This window comes from Panthera onca, chromosome C2, assembly GCF_046562875.1.
Source record: "Panthera onca isolate mPanOnc1 chromosome C2, mPanOnc1 haplotype 2, whole genome shotgun sequence".
NCBI classification, from domain to species: Eukaryota; Metazoa; Chordata; class Mammalia; order Carnivora; family Felidae; genus Panthera; species Panthera onca.
Genome location: NC_138347.1, coordinates 114,920,978 through 114,944,167, shown reverse-complemented (window position 1 = coordinate 114,944,167; position 23,190 = coordinate 114,920,978). Strand labels below are relative to the sequence as shown.

Here is a 23,190-nt window from a genome sequence, read left to right as displayed (position 1 = left end):
CTGAGCCAAAATCAAGAGTCGGACGCTTAACTGACCGAGCCACCCAGGCACCCCAAAAGGGGGAACCTTAAACAAAGGACAGTGAAACTAAACAAGAAAAAAAACTTGTAGTGGATACTTTATTTTGTTCTATTTAAACCATCAAAGTTGGGGGGTGTTTCCCCATGGTCCTTCTGCCCTTCCTCCCTCTGCCCCATTTTCCCATGATGCTGATGAAACTGCTTTAGTCCGTTTCCCATCTTTTCCTCATCCAACTATCCAGGCCTTTTTCTTTGTCAGTACATGATCCTTGGTGCTTGTCTCTGAAGGACAAAAAGTGTTCTACCTGTTAGAGAAACAGGACCTGCCAGTACTCTCGGCAGCATTGCATATTTTGATGCCTTCCTTTAGCTCAGGGCACTCTCAACCAGCCCTCCCTCTCTGGGCAAGTGTCTGTCTCTTATGAAACATGAAACACTTCAAAAAGGCCTCTTGCCAGAGATTTGCAGGCATATGAATGGGAAACACCATATAAACAGTGAAAAAAGACACATCTTTTCAAGTTTTTGGATTTTCTCCTTCACGATCTTAAAAAAAGCAATTAGAAATCTTTCCTTTAATAAACCCAGGCATAGATAATAGTAACTGGAGTGTGATACTTATCCTTATAATGTTTCTAAAAAACATCACTCAGGCCAGAGTTTGTCTCAGCTATGCTGAGGACCGACCGTCATTCAGTCTGTAAATTACCTCATGGATTTTCTCATTCCTAAAAAAACAGTTTGCTACGCTCAAACACTGACATCACATGAAGATGCCAGCTTTTATACACATTTATAAAAGTAGAATATACGGAGTATGATACACTAGTACAAAGTTTTACAAATTAATACAAGTAAAATATATAAATTACAATGAAATAAAGGAAGATCGTGGTTCTGTTGTGGGGTGGTTCTTTTAGCAGTCGTATCGCTGTAAAGAAAATGAAATATGCATTACGTTACAATCAGGCTAAACAAACAACGATGCCATGTTAGTCCTAAAAGTTCCTGTTTTAAGCAAACATAAAGTGGGCTGATCTCCACTACCCAGAGCTTTTGGCCAACAACACTGAGAGCTTGGACAATGTTCCTGAAATGTTTCCTAAACAAACCAGATCCATTGTCCTCTCTTAGGAAAAGCTGCAGGAAAGGGCCATGGAAACCACAGCTTACTGGTGTTTGCTTGGCTTCCAATGCGTTTGGGGTAGGCTTTTAATCTTAGGGATTTAAGAGATAATGCCATGGGAGTTTCACACAGGAGTGGGCTCAATATGGGTAACCTTCCCAATTAAGTGCTACCAAGTTACAGACTTGACTCATCTACACTAAAAACCTTGCCCTCTGAAAGCGTCTTTTGTCTTAGAAACAAAAATAGCAGATCTGCACTGTGGTGTCTGTGAAAAAGCCATCTCTTTGGTGACTCAGACGGGAAACCCCGTGGGACTACTTGCTCCCCACCCCCGCTCAGAGAAGAGGGTCACTCTGGCAAATCACTAGAGCAATTTTGGTCATTGACATATTATGCCTGTCCCCAAAATGCACAAGTGCTGATGTCCAAAGGGGCCTCACCTAATTTAAACTCTGCCTTGTATGAAATCCAAGGCTAAAGATAGGTCACATTAGAGTAAGTCTGAGAGGACTCTCCTCTGCCTCTCCCCAACCATATTGCCTGGAAACAACTTCATATTGAAGGTTTCCCACTGCGCTGTTTTCTTGGAAATTTGGCAGGCTCCCAAGGAAATTATTAATCTTGCTGTACTTGCCTGATAAGGAAAACTAGATTTTTCTTTTAACGTCCCCTCAAAAATTAGAAAGTTTCCTTTTATTCATAACAAGGTTTTTCACGGTAGCCACATGCTTTCAGTTTTAATTAGATTTTGTCTTATTTTAAAAGACAGTTAAGAGACCTTGAACCAAAGGAGTAAATGATTAGGAAAATATAAATTAAATAAGTTTCTGTTTACCTAATCCTGTTTTACAGAATAAGACATAAAACTAACCTCCCAAAATTGAACCAAAGCTGGACTTCCATCAATTCATTACTATGTGTTTTTTTTTTTTTTTAGGAGGATATAGAAACAAGAACTTTCCCCGCTACTAACAAATGCATACTTCTCTCTGAAATCATATCCCCAGGAAACAAGTGCTTCCTGGTTTTCTTTCACCATGAAAGGCTTTTTTCATGAGCTGCTATTCAAAGGTTATTAGTGATTCTCTGTGCTTAGCTGTTTGGGTATTTTTGTGACTCCTTATTAGAAGGCATTGTAGAAAATCCAACAGAACAGCAAGTGTTGCGGACAGGTTGAGAGAAGGAGCTCGCATAAAATGACCTAGGGTTTGAAGCCTGTTACTTCCTGCCTAGGTGATCTTAGACATACTGCTTAATATCTGACTCATAGTCTCTTCTGAAATGTGAGTTTAGCTCCGTGCCTGGTGCAATGAACATTGACCACTATTTGCATATACTAGTTGGGAACATGAGAGCAAGCAAAATTGTGTCTCTTTGGCCAGAGCAGGGGTAGTGAAAGGGGCAGTGAGTTTGCTCTTGAAAGGAAACTTTGGGTACGGGCAGCATTTTCCTATATACATAGAGCCAACTATAAAAAAAAAAAAAAAAAAGATAACCCAGCAACTATGATATTCAGGAAGCTTATTACTGAAAGCAAAATTGAATGCTGTAAATGCTTTGCCACAAAGATGATGTAGGAACAAACGTTGGTAGTTGGAGCAGAATCTGACTTTGCCTTTTTTTTCTTTATGATGAAAATAACAGTGTGTTACAGTAATTGAATACCCCAGGGCCGGGCTGTGACATTTTCACAGCTCTTACCTGTTGGCGAGAGCAGCAATAGCCACATATGCCTCCCATCACACCATTTATTACTTGAATGAGACATAAGATGAATTCAATTCCACCCAGGGCCAGGAGGATGGAAAACAGAGAGACGTTCCATTCTACAATATGCTTGGGTTCCGTGCACTGGGACCATGTGGAGGTATCCAGAAGGTACCTGTGGATGAAAAGAAGAAACTTCTGATATATGACCACATCTAAGGGGATGTCTCATAAGCTACTTTCTGTGTGGTGCTTTTTTGTTCAGAAAAAAAGAAACTAATTCAATGACCTGTGTCAAATTTTTCTAGTCTGTCATTTCACAAAGTGACAAATTCAGATCTTGCTGCAATGATAAACATAAAATTCAACAAAGATTATTGAGCACTCATTGTGAGTTAGACCTCAAGCCAGGGCCGGGGATATAATGGTGAACATGGCATGGGTTCTGCCTTGGAAGAGCATAGCATCTAAGGGAGGAGACAATATGCAATCTCAATGTAACCAGTACACTGATCAGGAAGACCAAGTGTGAGGAAGGGCATCTCCCCTAGGCCAGGAGAGTACCTGCTTATGTAACTATTCCACAAGTCTGAGCTCCATGAAGTCCGGAACCAGACCTTTCATCATTGTATAAATAGACCCTAGATCAGTATCTAGTACATAGTAGGTACTGAACACATTTTAAAAGTAATTGAATGATAAATAATCTGAGGTCACTTTGTGAAATGTTAGCAAACCACACTGAAGTCACATTTGACTATACACACACACACACACACACACACAGAAGTCATATACACGTATATATACAACTTAGGAGACTTTCTAAGTACCTGGATATTCTTACAGTCTGAAAAATTCTATCTCCGATTGCTCTTTTAGAATTTCAGCCTTTGCTACATCATAAAGCATTTGGATTCTTAATGAAATAGGATTCAATCGTGGGAAAACCTACAACTGACTTAATCCCACAAAGAGGTCTGGTATAAATCTTTTCTTATCACTTCTTCCTACCACAGCAGAACAAAGGGGCTTAGAATTAGAGACCTAACTTTGAATGGTTCATTGAGCCAATCAGAAACTCAATGTGTTGATTAAAAAAAAAGAATTCTGTCCTTATGACCCCATCTTTCTGCATATCAGGAGGTGGGGGGAAGTTGTAATTTTAGGACACAATGTAAAAAATTCCTTTGTCCCCATCTGGCTATTGAGCAATTAATCACTGGCTTGTGACCTTTAGTTATTCCTCATATTGAAATCCCTGTACAGGTTGAAGTGAGGAATGATATAGAAGCAGAAGGCTTCTTACAGAAGCTGGGGTGGCTGGTGGGAGGGGCATACAATCAAACAGCTGTAAAATGCTGAGTGATATTCTCACTTCTCCTTGCATTCCAGCTTCACCAATCATGATCTTTTTTGGAGGTGGGTTTGTGCAGTAGCTTGAATGTCTGTGCATATATAGCCAATTTCCACTCACACATTCAGTATGTTCTGAACAAAGTTGAATCACGATCCATAACTATATTGGCCACCCAAATTTCAAACCCCCGTAAAGCTAACATTTGTTCAGAGGCTACTATTGGGTTGTATTCATTGTCAGTTAGCAGATAATATTAACAGCCAACAGAGGTCAGCCTCAGAGTGTGTCAGCTTGTGTGATAAATACTTTACATTTATTATCTCATTTATCCTATGACAACTGCCATTGGTTTTATTTTACAAAGTAACTGAGAAACACAGAGCTCAGTTCACTGTTTCCTGGTTGCTGAGGGAGAAATGCAGAGCTGGGATAAAATCCAAGTCCACATAATTCCATGTTCATGATTTTACAAACTCACTGTATGCTATACAATTCATGGGGGACAGTCTCGATAGGGTAAGGGCAATTGAAATTCATTATTCATATTATTTCCACTCATGAATCTCATAACGAAGCCTTTCAAAATTCAACGAAGGATGTCATTCATTTGCTGTCATATACATCAGTTTCTATGAGCTATTTCTGTTCTTTTCTCAGTAATAGATAAGAAATAAGTACCGACATAAAACAATGGAGCTTAAATTATCCTGACGCTAAGATCATGTATAAGACTGTCTTATGTAGCCTGATCACTTTACTTTTCTTTTAATTTTTATTATTTAAAAAATTTTTTTTAATGTTTATTTATTTTTGAGAGAGAAAGAGAAAGAGAAACAGAGTCCATGCAGGGGAGGGGCAGAGAGAAAGGGAGACAAAGAATCTGAAGCAGGCTCCAGGCCCCCAGCTGTCAGCACAGAGCCTGAGGCGGGACTCGAACTCACCAACAGTGAGATCATGACCTGAGTTGTAGGTGGACAATTAATGCACTGAGCCACCCAGGTGCCCCGCCTGAAGGGTTTGTTGTACATAGCGATTATGTTATATTGTGAGTGTGTGTATGAGGATAGTATGATCAATCGGGGAGTTGGTTAAATTCAGATGCTTTCCATCCATAAGGATTCCACAATATTTTCTTATAAAATAGTAAAACCAGCCAACTGTTTTGGTATAGTGCACACACTACATAAGCACGAACCCTACAGCCAGGCTGCCTGGCTGTCATGTCCTAGGAATGTGCCTTTGGATAAATTACTTCAGCTCTCTGTGCCTCTTTTTCCTCATCTGTAAAACAGGAGCAAGAGTGGAAGTCAACTCCTAGAGTATCATGAGGGCTGAATCAGTGAATCCATTTAAAAGCACTTAGAGCTTCTCCAGGTCAGAGACTGGGCATCCACCCTCTGACACCACTGCCTGGTGCCTGAGTCACCGCCTGGCTGAGTGCACGGATACATGGATAATTGATGCCTTTCTAACTCGATGGGATTGCCCCTATACCATGCGGTGGACAAGAATGTGTGGTCGGACAGGGAACAATGACTTACTGTCCGTCGGTGTTGGCAAAGGTGTAGTTCCACTGGCCAAGAGAATCACGACATACTGGCCCTTCGGCCAAGCCCAGGGCTGCCACGATGACGCAGTAGCCAGATCCTGCAATCCCAATGAGGGCCGCCAGGACGGAAGAAAGCATCTAGGGAAAGGAGAGACGGCAGAAGTGAGCCGGAGCGTCGCACCTGCCTCCCAGGGACCCCTTTCACCACCCGAGCTGGAGCACCTACCGCGCATCTCTTGCCACAGTTTTCGTGGCCACAGCAGCCACAACAGTCGTCCTGCTCCAACCCAATGAATACGAATGCCGGCAGGAACATCTGGTTAGAAAACAATCAAATTAAAATCACCATCTTTCCCCACATTAAAGCCTGTCATAAGGGTCAGGCTAAGCATCTTTTGGTAAAATACCTTGCTTTCTGACAATGTGGAATGGCTTTGGGTTAGGTCGGCCCAGTATCACAAAGAATGTAAAACTATGAGGGGGAAACAAACAACACCTCTAAATGAAATATCTGCTTGTTTTCATGTAATGTGTCAAAGCATTCTTTAGGGTGAAGGTGTCATATGGGAGGGATAGAATAATAACCCATAAATATGTTTCTTCCACAAGAGTTCCCTAATGTAGTCCCAGAGGCAAACTCTGTTTCTGTTACACCCCGCCTTTAATTCGTTTTTTCCCCCCTTGTACACATAGATGATACAAGTCTTTAATATAATAATTGAAACGTTTTTGTAAGTGGGAGAGATGAAAGCAGCATATAATATATAAAAACCGTTTCTTTGATGACGCGATTGTATGGTTGTTGCTTCACAATAAAGCTCCTTAAATAAAGTAAGTATGAAATACTCTGAGTTTGATGAAAAGAAGCCTAAACAAGGGTGACGTTATATTAAGGACAAACCATTGTTAACATGGCAGCGATACTTAAATTCAAAACCGATTTGCCATACCATAATTAGTGCATTAAATTTAAATGTTTTCAGGTCTTTTCTTGACTAAGAAAAATATTCTGTGTGGTATGAGCAATTCCACAAAATGTCTTTTTAAACTTCTCAATCCCAGCATTTAAAGTGGCAAGCTCGAGTTTGTCCACATTCTTTCCGTGCTGTGGTTGAAGCTAATACTTCCAGCTCCCAGGTTGGCAGGCAAATTCCTCTCACTTCAATTAAAAACAAACCTTGGAAAAAACAACACATTCCGCTGTTAGCTTCAGATCCTGATCTGCTGCTAACGGGAGGATTTTTCCTAGACACCACACCCAGGATTACATAAAGGAGAAAATTTATCCTTCTTTTTAAGTAGCAATACACTCATAATTGATAATTTTTCCTGTCACAGATGTCTGAGAATAAACAGCAGATAATTTGGATCCAAAACTGTTGATTTAGACAGAGAACCAGTGACGCCCTCCCAGCTCCCTAGGGCAAATGTTAAATGCCTACCCACTTCAGTTCTAGAAACTCTAGACACTCTCAGATCTGATTGAAAAGCTAATATCTGTTTTCTAGCTGTAAAGTGAGAGAGCTTAGCGAAAAGGAAGTTCGTTGTTGGTTGAAAGACGACTTTGTAAAACGTCTGATAAAATTAATACACTAGACGTAGCTCAACTTTTGTGCAATCTGCTTTCAAAAGAAGATGAACAAAAATAACTGGCTTTGGAAATAGGCATTGTAGAAAACTTTCCATGAAAACACCTCTTTAACAGAAGAGACTTTTTTAAGCTTGTAATAATTCTGAACAACTTACCAGCAAGCCCCCTCCTACGATGCCAGAAAAGAACCACACGAAGCGGCTGAGATGGTTTTCGGAGGCATATTTTGTTTCCCCATTTGGAAAGTAAAGCAAAATATTAGCTACAATGCACAGGATGGCCAGCCACACCAGAGAATGTCCGATGCACCGTGCACATTTTCCATAACACATGGTGGTGGCAGAGGCTGCGAGGATTTCCCTCTTCACTCTGCAGCTCAGTGATGGCCAAGTCAGAAGAGAGTATGCCTGTCTGTGGAGAAAGCAAAAGCAGTTCTCAGCCCATTCCTGCAACCTCTTAAATACTCAGTTCTTAGTCACCGGGTTGGGGGAGGGGGAGGCGGTGAGGTACTTGGCTTTCATTGGTCCTGATTGCAGGCTCTGGTTGGGGTGGGGGGAGGTAGGGGGAATGTCCCGCCCTTGCAATGAAATCCTTGAGACAAGCGAAACCAGGGTAGGGATGTGGGAAACAGCCTCAATCTTAAGCAAGAAAGAAAATGATTAATCTTCACCGAGAAATTCACAGTGCTACTCCTTCACAGGATGAAGAATTGACAGGAACGCGTAATACAACTTTCCAGTAACTGTCAAGTGTCCGTAGTGTGACCGTGCCGGTTGAGGCTGTGAAAGGCAGCGAGCTGTGATCCTGCTCCATGCAGCTGTTTGGACAGCTTCCAGTCTGAGGGCTGTGTGTTCACTTCCCCTGCTGCACTGACTTAATTCCAGACCTGGGGCAAGTCTCCTGAGCTCTGAGGTTGTCTCCTTGTCTGTTAAAGGTAAGGTGTCTAAAAGCCATCACCCACAGATTTGAGGTGGCTGTTGGGAAAATTACCAACCAGGCTTCTTTCCTCTGCCTACTGCCTGCTCTGTAGGACCGATCCGACCGTCCAGCTTTCCTGGATATCTGCCTCCAAAACAAATCTGGTACCAAAACAAAGGTGGCGTTAGTCAACACAAAGGGCTCCGGCACCTGTCTATTCCTGAGTATTACTCTCAGGCAAAGCAATGCCAGGAAAGGCCAAGGGAGGCCTAAAGCATGGGAGAAGGATAGAAAGAAAAAGACGAGAAGGAAGAAGAAGAAAGAGAGAAGAGAAAGGGACTTGGCAAGCAGAGCAGGGAAACAGGACGGAGAGAATGCGGAATGAGCGGGAGAGCCAGGGTTGTTGATCAGGGCCCGGGTCTACCTGTGGTCTACCCAGCCAGCTCCTGAACCAGCTGTTGCAGGCTTACATGTGAAGGCAGGGAAAGGGTATTACTTCTATCTTACAGAAGGAGGGGTCGGACTGTGAGTAAGTTTAGCCCTTGAAGAGCAGCTTGTGCAAGCCAGGTAGGCTGGGGAAGGACGGGATGGCCAGGTGGGGCCAGGACTGGAGGGGACGTGTGCCCAGGACAGAATAGTGAGTGCAGAAAAGAGGCAGAAGTCCAAGATGGGGTACTGTTAGTTCAGAAGAGGAAGGTGAGCAAGGCTGTCGAATCCAGCAGCTCAGGCTGAGACCGGAGTCTGAAGGATTTAGGCCAACACTGGAGGGCAGGATGCATACCAAATTTGAGGAGGCGAGCTGGGGTTAGTCACATAGAATCTGGACTGGGAGGAACATACTCACAAAGGTGGGGCCATGATCCAGACTGGCCTGAGGAAGTAGAGGGATGGAAAACTGACTGTAGGTGGAGAAGCCTGGAACTGCCCAGCTGCTCGGGCATAGGTGGGCAGATCTTCACAAGAACGTTGCTCTGTTTCCACCATGCATCCAACAACCGGGCACATGCACCCTCTGTCCCTGGCTTTAGGTCCTAATGGAGAGGAGATGCCACAGATAGCAAGGCCTGGGGTGGCATACAGGTGAACGCCTGGGCCCTTTGTTAAGGCATCATCATTGCAAACCTCCTCTCTGCTGATCCACCCCACCTGGGGCCAAAATGAGGGTGAGCAATCGTTTGACGACTTTGCTCCTGAGTGCTTAATCACCTTTGCCCTTCTCCCCCACCCCTACGATCAACAGAGTGTGGAGAAGAGAGTGAGGGTCATGCAAAAAGTCTGGAGTGACAGCCTACCTCTGCTGTTTTCCAGTTTTGTGGATCAGGGAAGTCATCACATTCCTGGGACTCTGGTTCCTCCTCTCTAAAGTGTGGGACAGGATTGGATCAGTGGGTCTTAAGTTTTGAGACTCTTGTGATGGTATGGATTCTCTCCCTGCCCAGAGAATGTGCATGTATGCAAGCACACACATTTTTCACTCACTTTCAGGGTTTCATGGACTCCCTGAAGCCCATTAGTGGATTCTCTTCCACATTTCTCCGGATGAATCCTGTCTGGAGACCATTTGCATCACAGATGCAGATACCTGGTCCACCCTCAACAGAATAAATAGGAATTTCTAGGGATGAGGCCCAGTCATCTGAAGTTTTTACAAGTACTCCAAATGAGTCTTATGTTAGCTCAGGTTGGGGATCACTGGTCCACAGGCCAGGTAAATACCGTTTGTATTACATGTTCCCTGAGGCCACTGTCACCTCCACTGGCTCCACAGCTCTAGACAGACATACACCATATGCATGAGTGGTGGGGGGACAAAGTGCCACTCGATGTAGGCCACTTTCAGGCTTCACTTGTAATATGGAGTCTGTCCACCTTGCCCACACTCCTGTCATTCTGCATGGTACCCTCTGCTTCTGCCCCTCATCTGGGAACCTAAATCAGGGTCTTTTCTGGTTTGGGCTCCTCTTTTAATATCAGATATGCTTTTGTGGACAATTGTTTAACTACTTGGTTCTGGTCCTAGCCAGACTCTGTCCCACAGATGACCCTGGCTTTTTTCTCCTGGCTGTGAACTCTCAGTTTCCTATACAGAGCTGCCATCTCCATGGGCATGTTCTGGGTTTCATCCCACTTTCCAAATCCCACCCCGGGCCCTCCCCACCACCCTCCCGGGCCTCCCTGTCCTCCTTGCTCTAAGCATTGCCTTCTGGAGCTTCCTGCTGAAGGATTCTGCTTACACATCCCCTCAAAGAGGCCCTCTCCAAAGACCCCATCTAATGACATTATGCACCCTCCCCCAGTTACTTTTCATCACATCATGCTGCTCTGTTATCATCCAAGAATTTATCATCCCTGAAGTTAACCTATGTATTCACTAGTTTCCTTTTCTATTGTCTGTGCAGAACCCTTTCTGCCTCACCCTCCATTATTTCCCAGGGCTTGGAACAATGCCTGGTGTGTGGTAGGTACTCAGTAAATATTTGCTGAAAAATTGAATAAATACGTGAATCAATGTCTTTTCAAAAAATTTTTTTTAATGTTTATTTATTTTTGAGAGAGAGAGACAGAGACAATATGAGCAGGGTAGGGGCACAGAGAGAGAGAGAGAGAGAGAGAGAGAGAGAGAGAATCTGAAGCAGGCTCCAGGCTCCAAGCTGTCAGCACAGAGCCCAACGTGGGGCTCGAACTCACAAACCACGAGATCATGACCTAAGCCAAAGTCAGAAGCTTAACTGACTGAGGTGGCATTAACCATTCTGTACCTCAGTTTCTATCATTCTTTGTTCACCAATATTTATTGAGCTCCTACTGTGTCTTCTAAGTTTTGGGTATACAGCAGGAAACAAATATCTCTGCCCTAAGGAGAGTCTGTTCTATCAGAAAATCATATTAAAATACACATACAAAATCATATTAAATAAATATAATACCTTGTTCATTAGGTGGTGATAAGTGCAGGAAAGGGGAAAAGACAAGGGAGGGAGACGGCCTCCTGAGACAGGATAATAATAGAACCTACATCACAGAGTTGTGATGTATAAAGTGAGTCAATGTTTGCAAAGCATGAAGCACCTGGCATTTAGTAATAACTCAATAAATGTTACTTGTTATTGCTATTTTCATCAGCCCCCTGTCCCAGGCAAGATGTCTCTACTCCCTTTATGATATATCTACTTCTCTAGGATTCCATTACTCCATTATGTACTGGATCCCTTTATTATCATTTGTGACTAATTTTTAGACACTGGAGCTCCCACAGTTATATTAAAAGTTCACTTTTGGGGTGCTTGGGTGGCTCAGTTGGTTAGGCAACCAACTCTTGATTTCAGCTCAGGTCATTATCTCACAGTTTGTGAGTTCGAGCCCCACGTCGGGCCCTGCTCTTCCAGCGCAGAGATTGCTTGGGATTCTCTCTCCCTCTCTCTAAGCCCCTCCCCGGCTCATGCTTTCTCTCTCAAAATAAATAAATAAACGTTAAAAGAAAAGGTCACTTCTATCTCCATCATTCTCTCTGCAATTAGCCCCAATGCACGAACACCTTTGAAAAGAGTGTTCTTTACTTCATCCTAGGACTGCAGGCCTCTGAGCTCTGGACAGTGGTTGTCAACCCCGTGTTTTGGGTGTGCTGCCCCACTGCCAGAAAGGCCCTGATCTTCCTTCTCATTGTAGCCCACCCCACCCAACTTTGTTCCCTTGGCTGAACTCATCACTTTTTCCATGACACTTTCTACCACACCCCTGCCGACCTCCTAGACCTGCTCGTCACTCCCACATAGTCCTTGGACACACCCCCATTCCCCCCATCGTCCTTGGACACACCCCCTTTCCCCCCATTCGGCACCAATCAGATCACGATGTACTAGTGTGCATTCTCATCAGCCTCCCCTCCCTGGCTCTGCAGAGGTCCCAGAGAGCAGGTTATCTTTCCTTTGAGGATACAACAGCAGGCACAGTCGCAGGCATTTCCCTAGCTCTCAATAAGTGCTTGCTACATTTTGTTCAAATAAATAGGGGAGCTGAATATGTTCAGGTCTAAGGTTATTTGCTTTTAAGCAAAGCCAAAATGTCTTATGGAAAGCTGGGCACAACAGGCACTTATTACACTTACATTTTTAAATGTTCAGCTTTACCTGTCATTTATAAGAGCAGCTGGTATGGCTCCTTATGGTTAGCTCTCCTAACCATTTGATGTGCAGAATGTGGCTTCAAGAATAATTCCAGGGGAAACTCCTTTTGATAATATCGTAGGTTTAAATGTTGGAAGAAGCCTCAGTAGAGTGAATGGTTCAGCTCTCACCCCTTTACAGAATCTTTATGGCCACTTTATAGTTAAGTTCACAAGCGTTAAAAACTCTTCCCAGCATCATCCAGCTAGTGGGCAGTGGAAATCAGTTTCCTTTAAGAACTAATGTCAATAGTCTATGATTCTATATGGTTGTGGGATTCTAAGAGGAAGATTTAAACCCAGACCTCCTGCCTCCTGGTTGCTTTTTTCCAAATCTGCTTTGCCCTTCCTTATTGGGAAAACACTAGTTTCTCACTCATTTGGACATGAAAAATATAATGATCCACACATAGTAACCGTACCTGTTAGAGCTTTTTTTTTTTATTATAGCTGGCTCTTGGACAACACAGGGCTTGGGGTGCTGACACCCCATACAACTGAAAATTCACATATAACTTTTGACTCTCTAAAATACTAATAGCCACTGTTGAGCACTAGCTTACTGATAACATAAATAGTCAATTAATACATATTTTGTGTTATATGTATTATATGCTGTATTCTTATAGTAAAGTAAGCTTGGAGGAAGAAAATGTTATTAAGAAAATCGTAAGGAAGAGAAAATACATTTACAATATTGTACTATATTTATCAAAAGAAAATTCAAGTATAAGTGAATCCATGGAGTTAAAACCCATGGCTGTTCAAGGGTCAACTATATAAGTAGCAGAAGCCAGTTCTAGCTGCCCTAACCAAAGGGACATTAATTATGAACTAAAAAGTAAGAATGCAGATGGACAGGGGGAACAAACTCCATAGGAAATCCAGAATGTCTTTACTTTCCATCTTGGCCTCTTTTTGACTCTTCTGGCTGTAACTTCATTCTTCTTAATGCAGACTCATTTGTCTCTTTCACAGTCCACACAAGAGAATATGGCTACTGACAGTTAACAAGTTTACATTTTTCTCTGTTCAAGAGACTCATCAACCTCAGATTCTGAAGGAAGGGAGTTACACTGGACAAGGATGCGCTCACATACGTGGGGACTGAATAAACATGGCTGCTGGGAGCCATCTCTGCACCCATGGAGATGGAGGAACAGGCATTCTAAAGGAAACATGAGCATAGGACCAGGCAGAGAGGCTGGGAACTGTGCTTTATTTGAAACTATAATCAGGACATACAACTGCAGGAAAAGAAAGGTGGAGAGAAGGAGCAGTGTTAAGTCATCTTAGCTACAATCTCCTGGCTCTCTCCTCACTTTAGACTGTGGCTAATTTTATTCTTGGGTTAAAAATAAGCTTCTTGGGACGCCTGGGTGGCTCAATCCATTAAGCGTCCAACTCTTTGGTTTCCACTCAGATCACGATCTCACAGTTCATGGGTTCGAGCCCCACATGGGGCTCTGCACTGACACAGCAGGGCCTACTTGGGATTCTTTCTCTCCCTCTCTCTCTCTGCCCCTCTCCACTTGCACATGTAGGCATGCACACACACTCTCACTCTCTCAAAAAAAAAATAATAAAATAAAATAAATATGCTTCTTGGCCCAAGATTAAACCTGCATTGCCCTTTCTCTTCCATGCTCCCATCCCCATCTGGTAGTTGTAGTTCAGCATCTCACAGTGGCCATTTACCCCCTCATCAAGCCAGGGAATCTCCTAGGTCTCATTGTCATGTTCAGACAAGGTAGCTCCTGGGATGCCTGCCCCATGGTCTGAAGCTCAAGATGTGGGTCTGGCTGCTCCAAAGGGCTGGCTTGCTCCCTTGAGGGATAGGGGAGCTGAGGACTTCCAGAACATGCCTGTGACAATCAGCACATGAATACTTGTTTTCTAGTTTGAGTATCTTTTCCTTGGGTTTTATAATAGAGTCAGACACGTGAAATGGTGGAAGGCCTCAAAGATCACCTGAGTCTCAATGGAGAGTGGCCTGTGGGTTTCTAAAACCACACACGCTGATTCAGCCCTAGGGAAACAGGGAATCTCTAAGGGTGGGGACAGGAATCTCATTTGAAGAAAACTCTCTACGTGATTCTATTTGCACAGCCAAAGTTGAAATCCACTGAGGTAGATGGTCTGACTTCCTAATTTTATAAATGAGACCACTGAGGTCTAGAGAGATTAATTTCAGTTCAGAAGCAAAGCCACAGATTAAATCAAAACAAAAACAAACCCTAAACATGGAAACTCATTCCTCTGCTTGTGTATTTTGAACCTGGTCAACCAGGTGGTTCTCTGTGATTCTTTTGCTTCCCCAGATCCCAGCTGCCTTTGGGGAGAATGGCAAAAACAAAACCAAACAAACAAACAAACAAAAAACTGTTATCCAGCTTCTGTACATTTAGGGGAAGGAAGAGAGGACAATTAAATAGTATGCAGAATACAGACGTGTCAGTTTCTCCCATGTTGTAACTGAACTTTACAGCTCTCCTGTGTGGAGCCGTTTCCAGGTTAAGAAAGGGAGACTCAGATGGGTTAAGTACGTAGGCTAAAATCACAAGGCTGGCGGGTGACATGCTCTGGATTCCTACTCAGATCTCTCTGACTCAGACACTCATATTCTTCCTTCACACATCTGGCTTATTTATACTACTTCCCAACACTGTCACCCATGAAAAATGACTTACAGGATTTTTTATTTGATATTTCTGAATCACACAATTCCAAGACACTAATCATTTGGGCTCTACTTTAATTAGATAAATGATTTTAAAATCAATCTGGGGGCACCTGGGTGGCTCAGTCAGTTAAGCCTCCAACTTTGGCTCAGGTCATGATCTCACTGAATGAGTTTGAGCCCCGCATTGGGTTCTGTGCTGACAGCTCAGAGCCTGGAGCCTGCTTTGGATTCTGTGTCTCCTATTCTCTCTGTTCCTTTCCTGCCTGCATTCTGTCTCTCTCTCTCTCTCTCTCAAAAATAAATAAAGATTTAAAAAAATTTTTTTTTTATTTTTTTGATTTTTTCTAAAAATCAATCCGATGTTTTTCAAATAGGAAGACTTTACACCAATGTGAGTGAAATTACCAGAACTCTGGTGGGCACAGTACTAAGGCTATGGTGGTATTCAATAAACTTGGTTTTACTGTAGCAAAATAGAACTGTCAACAATTAAGATATGAGCACAATTAAAAGTAAAAACAAAAAAAAAGAGTAATTTTTTTCCTACACTTAGTACAGGAAAGAAACAATAAAGCTTATTTTCATTTTCTTTACTCCAGTCTAATGTGGAAAAGGATTTCCCCACCTGGCCTTGGACCTTAGATAAAAAATATGCTTGCCTTTTTTCAGAAAAGTGGGGGTGAAACTCTCCCCCTCTTGCTCTCATGCCAATTAAAATTTGGTTCCATGGGGCTTCTGTCAGTTGGGAGTCAAAGATCACACAAAGATGAGAAGTGAAGGCAGTCGATTCAGAGCAGATTTTTAGATACCACTTTCCAGGGATCCCTGGTGACAGAGGAGCTTTTATGTGTGCGTGTGTGGTTGAGTTCTGAATAACAAATCTTCCTGCTGTACATTTGTTTAGTCGTTTCTATGACTTCGACACTCTTGGAGACTCAGGCTGAAGCATAAATAAGAGGCAATGTGAGCGTTCTCCAAGGAACCATTCCAAGTTGGTGAGTTAATACTCCACTCAGACCTCGTGGCCTTGCCACTCTCAGTCAAACTGGTTTTTTGTGACTGTCAGTCAAAGTCCAACATGGCACGCTTCCCACTGATACTGAATGAGCTGAGAACTCAGGTAACTGTTGATTTTGCCCTAGGGAATTTTACTGAGAAGGGCATTACAGCAATGGAGCAATTGAGACTCCGTGTGTGTGTGCATGTGTTGTGTGTGAGAGAGGGACAGACAGACACCAAGGAAACAAGACAGATTTGGGTTGGCAACAATGCTTGCTTGCTTCTGGCCAAGGTGGCTGGTTGACCTAACTTCCTATCTCCTCATTCATAGTCTCTGCCTGGCATTGATGGAGGAGAATTGAAGCATTACTGTCCGGGTAAGCACTACCCTAGCATCTAATATAAACGCCATGCCTCAAATTTCCTCCCCAGAAAGGGAGCTGAGATTCTAACTAGCTGAATCATCCAGTGACAACGCCTTTCATTGTGTTAGGTTACAAAAACACAGTAGTAGCCTACTATGGGAATGCTGATGTGAAATCCATTCCATTTTTATGTTAAATAATTAGTCTGCCCCATTTCAAATGACTAAAAGATTCTGCAGAGTCATGGGTTTTCAAAAAAGTGGTTTGGAAGTTACTTTTTCAGATTTACAAGATGAGGAAAAGACTTGAGCAAGAATTGCAAAGGGACTGAAACACCAACTTGAAGCCTAAAAATTATCTAGAATACCTGTAATGCATTAATTCCTGCCCAGTAGGAACCAAATAAGCTTCTCTGGTGAGATCCTTTAGAGTGGCTCTCCCTATGAGTCATTGAATCAGGAATCTGGGATAGAAATGCCAGTTGTGCAGGGAATGCTATTAAAAGCAAGCTGGGGATGTGGAATCCCTGCTTTGCCTTGCATCTCTTTTTGCACATGTAGGTTCTGGCAGCTCTCACGCCCCCTCAAGACAACACTGGGGAGAATGACTGTAGGGCCTGCTCCTTCTAGACCGCCCTCCTCCCCCACCTTCCTGACTGCCTTTCCGGGGTTCCCAGTGTGTTCTGCCATGACTTGATACTTTTAGGAATCAGAAGCCCAGATACAGCATCACATCTACGTTGGCACCAGGCTTGTGTGTTTCTTTCGACTTTTTTTATAATTAGAAAAAAGAACATGAACATAGACAAGTGGAAAGCATTTTTTCCCTAAAATCATGTATGTGACATTACATAGGCATGTCCTTTCACTGCTCACAATATATGAAAGATAATTTAAAACTTATTATTGGGCACCTGGGTGGCTCAGTAGGCTAAGCGTCCAACTTCGGCTCAGGTCATGATATCATGGTTCCTGAGTTTGAGCCCTGCTTCAGATTCTGTGTCTCCCTCTCTGTCTCTGCCCTCTCCCTGTACGTGCTCTGTCTGTCTGTCTGTCTGTCTCTCTCTCTCTCAAAACTAAATAAAACATAAAAAAAAAAAAAAAAAAAAACATTATTGTTGGAGGTGGGAGAGGTGCCTGGGTGGATCAGTCAGTTAAGTGTCTGACTCTTGACTTTGGCTGGGGTCATCATCTCCCGGTGGTGAGATCTAGCTCATGGAGCCTGCTTAAAATTCCTTGTCCCTCTCCTGCCCCTCCTCCACTCATGTGCGCACGCATGCGCTCTCTCTCTCTCAAAAAATAAAATACAATTATTGTGAGGAATTTTGAAGGAAAACATTTTTAAGGATCTCTGACAAATTCATTTTTTATTCATTTTCTGGAAAGGATATGAATCAGAATTTTCCTCTCATTTTCATTCTTCTGAAAGAATTTCTGATCAGTGAATGAGGATCATTCATTCCACAAATATCAATTGAGTAATTCCTGTGTTTCCTGCATGCACGTCTGAGAACTTTAGTTGTCTAGCTCACTAATTTTCACAACAACATTTTGAGGTAGGTACTATACATCATCATACGGGTGATAAAATTGAAGGGCTTAAATGACTTTCCCAAGTCCTCAAACCTTGAACCTGATGGCTAGGATTTGAATTCAGGCAGTCTGAATCCAGAGCCCCCTCTCTTAACCGCGACATCATACCGCCTTCAACCTGGTGGGCTTGGTCAGATAAGAGCAAATATTGACAAAAGCATTGTACACTGTACATAAAATATACTTAGTGCTCAGATATTGGTTTCTAAATACCATTCTTCAATAAAAGGAATCAGGACTCCTTGAAGACATGGTTGATTCTAGAACTGAAGCAAGGGAAACACAAGATAATTCTGGGATGTCTTATCCAGTGTTCTGTGTTCTTTTATGCGATGGTCAGTCGGATATGGCCAGAGGAGACAAAGAAGTTTGGGGAAACAAAATAGATTATACTCACAGCCCTAGAGACAGGAAGCACAGGGCCACCTGGAAAAAACACCAGGCAGAGGGGCAGGAGTCAGCAGAGCCTAGGCCACCTTTATTGAAGCTTAAGGGCAAGTCAAAGCAGGGCTGGTTAAATAATTTAAAATGTGGCTAGTTTGAATAATTTCGGTGAGCTCTCAGCTGTAGGAATGGTCCCGGGTTGCCTGGCAACCTGGATGGTCAAGGCAGAAGAATGTGGCCTCCCAAAATCATGAACCTGAGAGAAGAGGCTCTAGATTGGCTAGTTTGCCTATCAAAGTCATGCTCCTGGCTGGGCCTTTGCTGTGTCCCTGTGTGACCAATTGTCCTCCCAGTGTGACCAATTATTTTTTATTTTGTATACTATTTTGGTTTAGTATTCTGGTTTGCACTTCAGGCCATGGCAGTTATTATCCATACTGATGCTCAAGATGTTCCCTCTCAGGTCAAGTTGAGTCCTGTGTCCTTTTGCTATGACCCACTAGTCTTTGGTAACTTCTTGCTATCTGGTATAACATGAAGCACCAGGCTCATTTCGTACATTTCCTGCCCTAGACCTGGAACCCGTTATTTCTCTCAGAAGCCCTGGATCTTTGTAGTGGGAAAACGTATTTCAAAATCACAATTTGGGCTCAAGGAACATCCCCAGTGTAATTGTTCTTAAAATTCCGATGTTGGAGTGACACTGGGAAAAGAGATCCTTTTACTGTTCTTTCCATACTCCTCTGTATTATTTGAATTTTCACCACGTGTATTCATTCTTATCATTTGTTTGTTGCGTACATAATTACAGAGTTGAAAAAAAAAGTCGAAGTAAACATTCTTTCATACCTTTTCCATGACATTTCCCTTGCCAGCAATAACTGCATTTATGAAATTGCTGTGACTTCTTTCAGACTTTATCTTAGACCACACTGTTCCCTAAATATGACTAGTGCCCGAAGGATTCCACATTCTATTTTAATCTATTTGGATGACTCAAAGAAACAATAACCTGAGGTAAAAATACAATGGATAGCAATGTAAATCTTCACCTTGACCAGTAAAGTAGGGTCTCCGTGCTTAACTCCAGGGGGCGCTGTTTACATCCTCGTCGTGGTGATAGATGCAGCAACAAACCTGCAAAGGAACCGATAAAACCGTAAGCAAAAGACGTGAACAGATGGGAAATGGCTCTTAAATATACGATAAGATGCTCAGGTTTGCTTTTAATAAGACAAACCCAAAATAAAACTACACCAGGATACTGTTCTTCATCTCTCAGATTGGCAAAGATGAAAATGCTTGCTCACACACCTTCCTTTAATGCTGGTGGAATGCCTGTATTTCCGGCAGTTTGACAGCAGGCATTCAATGACAAATGTGTTCATATCTGCTCATTTAAAACACTTCTGGCAACTTACAAATATATACAAAGATACTTGACTATTTAGAAAATGATGCATATATACACTAGGGCTTCTTGATAAGGGCTGCACAGAAAAATCTAGGGGATTTATTAGATTGGAAGGGGGAGAAATTGTGTTTTGGTTTTCATTACGCTCTAACCGAAATTTATCATTTCCTTTCATTATGAAAGTAGGCAGGAAGCCACAATAGTGTCAACCTGAGCCTTTGTTACCAGTAAAAATCAGATCTTCCATGCATACTTCAGTTGTTGCAGTCATTCTGCAATATCATTTGTTTCGTCCATACTTTGATATTAGAGTAGTTATTAGGCCCACCACTAGATCTTGCATCTTAACTCATGAATAAATAAGTGCACATATTTTTAAATAAAAAAAAATATTTTGATAACTGTATTTCAGTGTAGTTGATTTCCTTTTAATCTCAAGGATTTCGTTTTATACATTATGGTGAGAAGAAATGCATCGGCTTTACCAGACGACCAAAGGGGTGCATGGCACAAAGTAAATTAAGAACAGAGTAGTTCATTGCATTGCATTGAACAGCATTGCCTTGCTGTGATATATAACATGGGATGGGAGGCTTCCAAAAGTGTGACCTGGCTAAACAATATTTGTGCGTTGCTATAGTGGAATACTTTGCAGCTGCAAAAAAAAAAAAAAAAAAAAAAAAAAGAGGAATCTCTTTAATAAAATGAAACAATATCCCAAATATTGTGAAGAAAGACAGTAAAGCAGCACTCAGAACAATGTGTGCAGTGTTCTACCACTTGTATAAAAAGTGGGGGGGGGGGGGCATTATATAATATGAATGCCTATCTGCTTGTATGTGTGTAAAATACCTCTGGAAGACAGGCAAGCAGCTGGAAATAGTGGTGGCCTCCAGGGATGAGAACTGGGTGGTTGAGGGCCTGGACTGTTAGGGAGACTTTTTTCCCTGATGCAGTTCATACTACATTTAATTTTTGAATGTTGTGATGGTATCATCTATTCAAAAGTTAAATAAAACCCGGCATTTAAAAATTCTGTGCTAGCGTCTGTCAAGGGGGTTGCTATACACAGCCACAACAGAACTTCTCAAAGTCCAGTCCCCACCCTGTCTTTGGAACCACACACAGCCTGACCTGGAGCAAAGCCCTGAGGGTTTTATCATTTTAACCTCCTACTCTGTCCAAACCCCCAATAAAACGTTCCCAAGGCTTCCTGGGCGCCTGGGTGGCTCTGTCGGTGAATCGTCCAACTTTGACTCAGGTCATGATCTCACAGTTCGTGGGTTCGAACCCTGTGTCGGACTCTGTGCTGACAGCTCACAGCCAGGAACCTGCTTCAGATTCTGTGTCTCCCTCTCTCTGCCCCTCCCCCTGCACACGCACGCACTCGCTCCCTCGCTCTCTCTCTATCAAAAATAAATAAGAATTAAAAAAAAATAATTTAATAAAAATTTTAAAAACCTTCCCAAGACTTCCTTGGCTCTTGCCTTTCCTTATACCTTTAGCATTTGCTATTCCAGAAGTAAAATCTAGCCTATTCCAATTCAAAGCAGACACTGCGGTCTCGTCTCTACTTCCGCTGCATAACAAATGCTCACGAAGCGAGCTGGCACTGGCAGAATTATTCCTACCGGGCAATGAAGAGAAGCACATGAATGTTCACCAGTTATGCATTTTTAGTCTCCAATATTACTTGTTCACGTTTCATAATACACTTATTTTAAAATGGAGTCTTACTCATTGAATGGGGTAGATTTTTAGTGTTGTCACAAGTGCAGCCTAATTACTACTATTTAAGAAAGCACAAATATTATGGGATTAGATCACTAAAAGATTTCTTCTTCCCAAAACCTCTGTCGTGAATTTCCTACCGTTTTCGAAATGAAGCCAAGTTTCAGTACAATACACTGATGACCACGCTTGTCTCGTGTGTCTTCAGCAATACAGGGAACATTTACACTACCAAAGTAAAATATTCTGAAGAAAATATTAATGCTGAGTCCAAGTAACAATACTTGTATGAGTGTTGATTGCCAACAGCATGCAAGTTGCAAAACAATTGTGTTTGTAAGTATTTGTGTGGAGCATTATAACAAATGCTGATTCTCCTTGAGATCTGGGTCAGCAGAGGGAAGCCTGCGTTTGTTTTTGGAAAACATTTTGTTTAGAAGCAGACTCGAGGCTATTTGCACAACAAGCAAAACTATAGCAGAGTCTTGCCACAAGAAGTCGAATAAATCACTTAAAAATTACAACATAACCTTATTTTCATGGCGGACTCTGGGAAAATATTTGAGGTCTCAACAGAAACCCCTGGTTTGTTTTTGAGTCAGAAATGTGTTTTCTTTGGAGTCATGAACAGGATGAAGAAAACCGGGACAACCGCCAAGGCTCTGTGCTTTGAGCTCTTTGACGCTGAAAGAGAAAAAGTGGCTGGATCACCAGTGGATTGGGGCGGGGGCCAGGGGACTTCGGGAGGAAGGAGGGAGATAAAACTTCCTGTTGCTTCTGAAGAAACTGTGTAGCCAGGTGAGTTGTTAAGAAAGGAACAAGTGACATTTCCAGTTCCTTTTTTCCCCCGATTACACCCCGTACAAAAAATGTCCCCAGAATGTGTTCCCCAGAGGAAAGCATGGAGGTTAGGGCTTTGGAGTTGAAGGCACACAAACCACCTAATCAAGGAAGCATGGTTTTCCTCAGTCTTTTTGGAGACTCTGAGGTCTTGAGGGCCCCTGCGGGCCTGTGTGTGGTAGAGGAGCGGACCAGCAGGACGAGCATCCAGGTCTTCCTGGAACACATTGCCTGACAAATACCTTGGAAACTGACAAGTCACAGCAAACGGAGGAGGTGATCAGGACTCTGCAGAGTATGGCATCTCAAATACCAGGAGATCCTTGCATGAACCCCTGGAGGATGAGAGAGAATTCCCAAACACGACTGAGGTTGAGTTTTTCTGCCAGTCACGTGGGTGGAAGTACAGAACCAATTTCTCTGATTTAGAGAAATGTAGCATTTGCATGTCGGAAAGTGGCAGTGTGACATTCGTATGGCTACATTGGAAGTATCTATCTAGAGTCAAGTATAAATCTCACCTCCCCTGTACTACCACTACTCCCATGCAAACATGGATGCCTGTGCATGTGTGCATGCATACACCACACACACACACACACACACACACACACACACACGCTTCTATTGGCATCTTGGAAATGAGACTGCCTAGGACTGACTTGCCTCTCCACCCTTCCCTATCCACCCTTCAGTCTTCACGTTTCCTGTCGCATTAGTCTTATTTGTTGGCTACATTAACTTAT

General features: G+C 42.7%; 1 protein-coding gene and 2 long non-coding RNA genes across 6 annotated transcripts in view; 1 reads left to right on the top strand and 2 right to left on the bottom strand.

Moving 5' to 3' along the window:
- Positions 1–100: 100 nt before the first annotated feature.
- TM4SF1 (transmembrane 4 L six family member 1) lies at positions 101–7,807 on the bottom strand. Of its 2 annotated transcripts, none has more exons than XM_060638923.2 (5): positions 7,512–7,807; positions 5,992–6,081; positions 5,758–5,903; positions 2,834–3,031; positions 101–951 (listed from the first exon to the last, which is right to left on the bottom strand). In XM_060638923.2, exons 1-5 carry the CDS (start codon positions 7,686–7,688, stop codon positions 846–848), a joined length of 717 nt encoding a protein of 238 aa, XP_060494906.1. In that variant the 5' UTR covers positions 7,689–7,807; the 3' UTR covers positions 101–845. The 2 variants fall into 2 exon arrangements, with proteins under 2 accessions (XP_060494906.1, XP_060494905.1); XM_060638922.2 differs by having other exon boundaries at positions 2,851–3,031; positions 7,512–7,804.
- LOC132683220 (uncharacterized) lies at positions 3,068–22,306 on the top strand. 3 transcript variants are annotated; one of them, XR_009612110.2, is made up of 5 exons: positions 3,068–3,834; positions 5,509–5,590; positions 8,057–8,290; positions 16,024–16,114; positions 16,450–16,525. It is a non-coding gene; the product is annotated as an uncharacterized LOC132683220 (long non-coding RNA). The 3 variants fall into 3 exon arrangements; XR_009612111.2 differs by lacking the exons at positions 16,024–16,114; positions 16,450–16,525 and adding an exon at positions 22,226–22,306; XR_009612109.2 differs by lacking the exons at positions 8,057–8,290; positions 16,024–16,114; positions 16,450–16,525 and having other exon boundaries at positions 5,509–6,082.
- LOC132683219 (uncharacterized) overlaps positions 17,948–23,190 on the bottom strand; it is a 108,331-nt gene continuing 103,088 nt past the window's right edge. Inside the window, exons 3-4 of the long non-coding RNA XR_009612107.3 lie at positions 22,687–22,779; positions 17,948–19,596 (exon numbers count right to left, since the gene is read on the bottom strand). This is a non-coding gene — a long non-coding RNA (uncharacterized LOC132683219). The remainder of the gene's footprint in view (positions 19,597–22,686; positions 22,780–23,190) is intronic.

What these genes read in the sequence shown, in the direction of transcription:
- TM4SF1 (XM_060638923.2), bottom strand. Translation starts at nt 7,688, where the DNA reads ATGTGTTATGGAAAATGTGCACGGTGCATCGGACATTCTCTGGTGTGG. An exon ending in TCGTAGGAGGGGGCTTGCTG is followed by an intron (nt 6,082 to 7,511) that starts GTAAGTTGTTCA and finishes TTTTCTAACCAG; the next exon opens with ATGTTCCTGCCGGCATTCGT. An exon ending in CAGGTAAGAGCTGTGAAAAT is followed by an intron (nt 952 to 2,833) that starts GTCACAGCCCGG and finishes TTTTCTTTACAG; the next exon opens with CGATACGACTGCTAAAAGAA.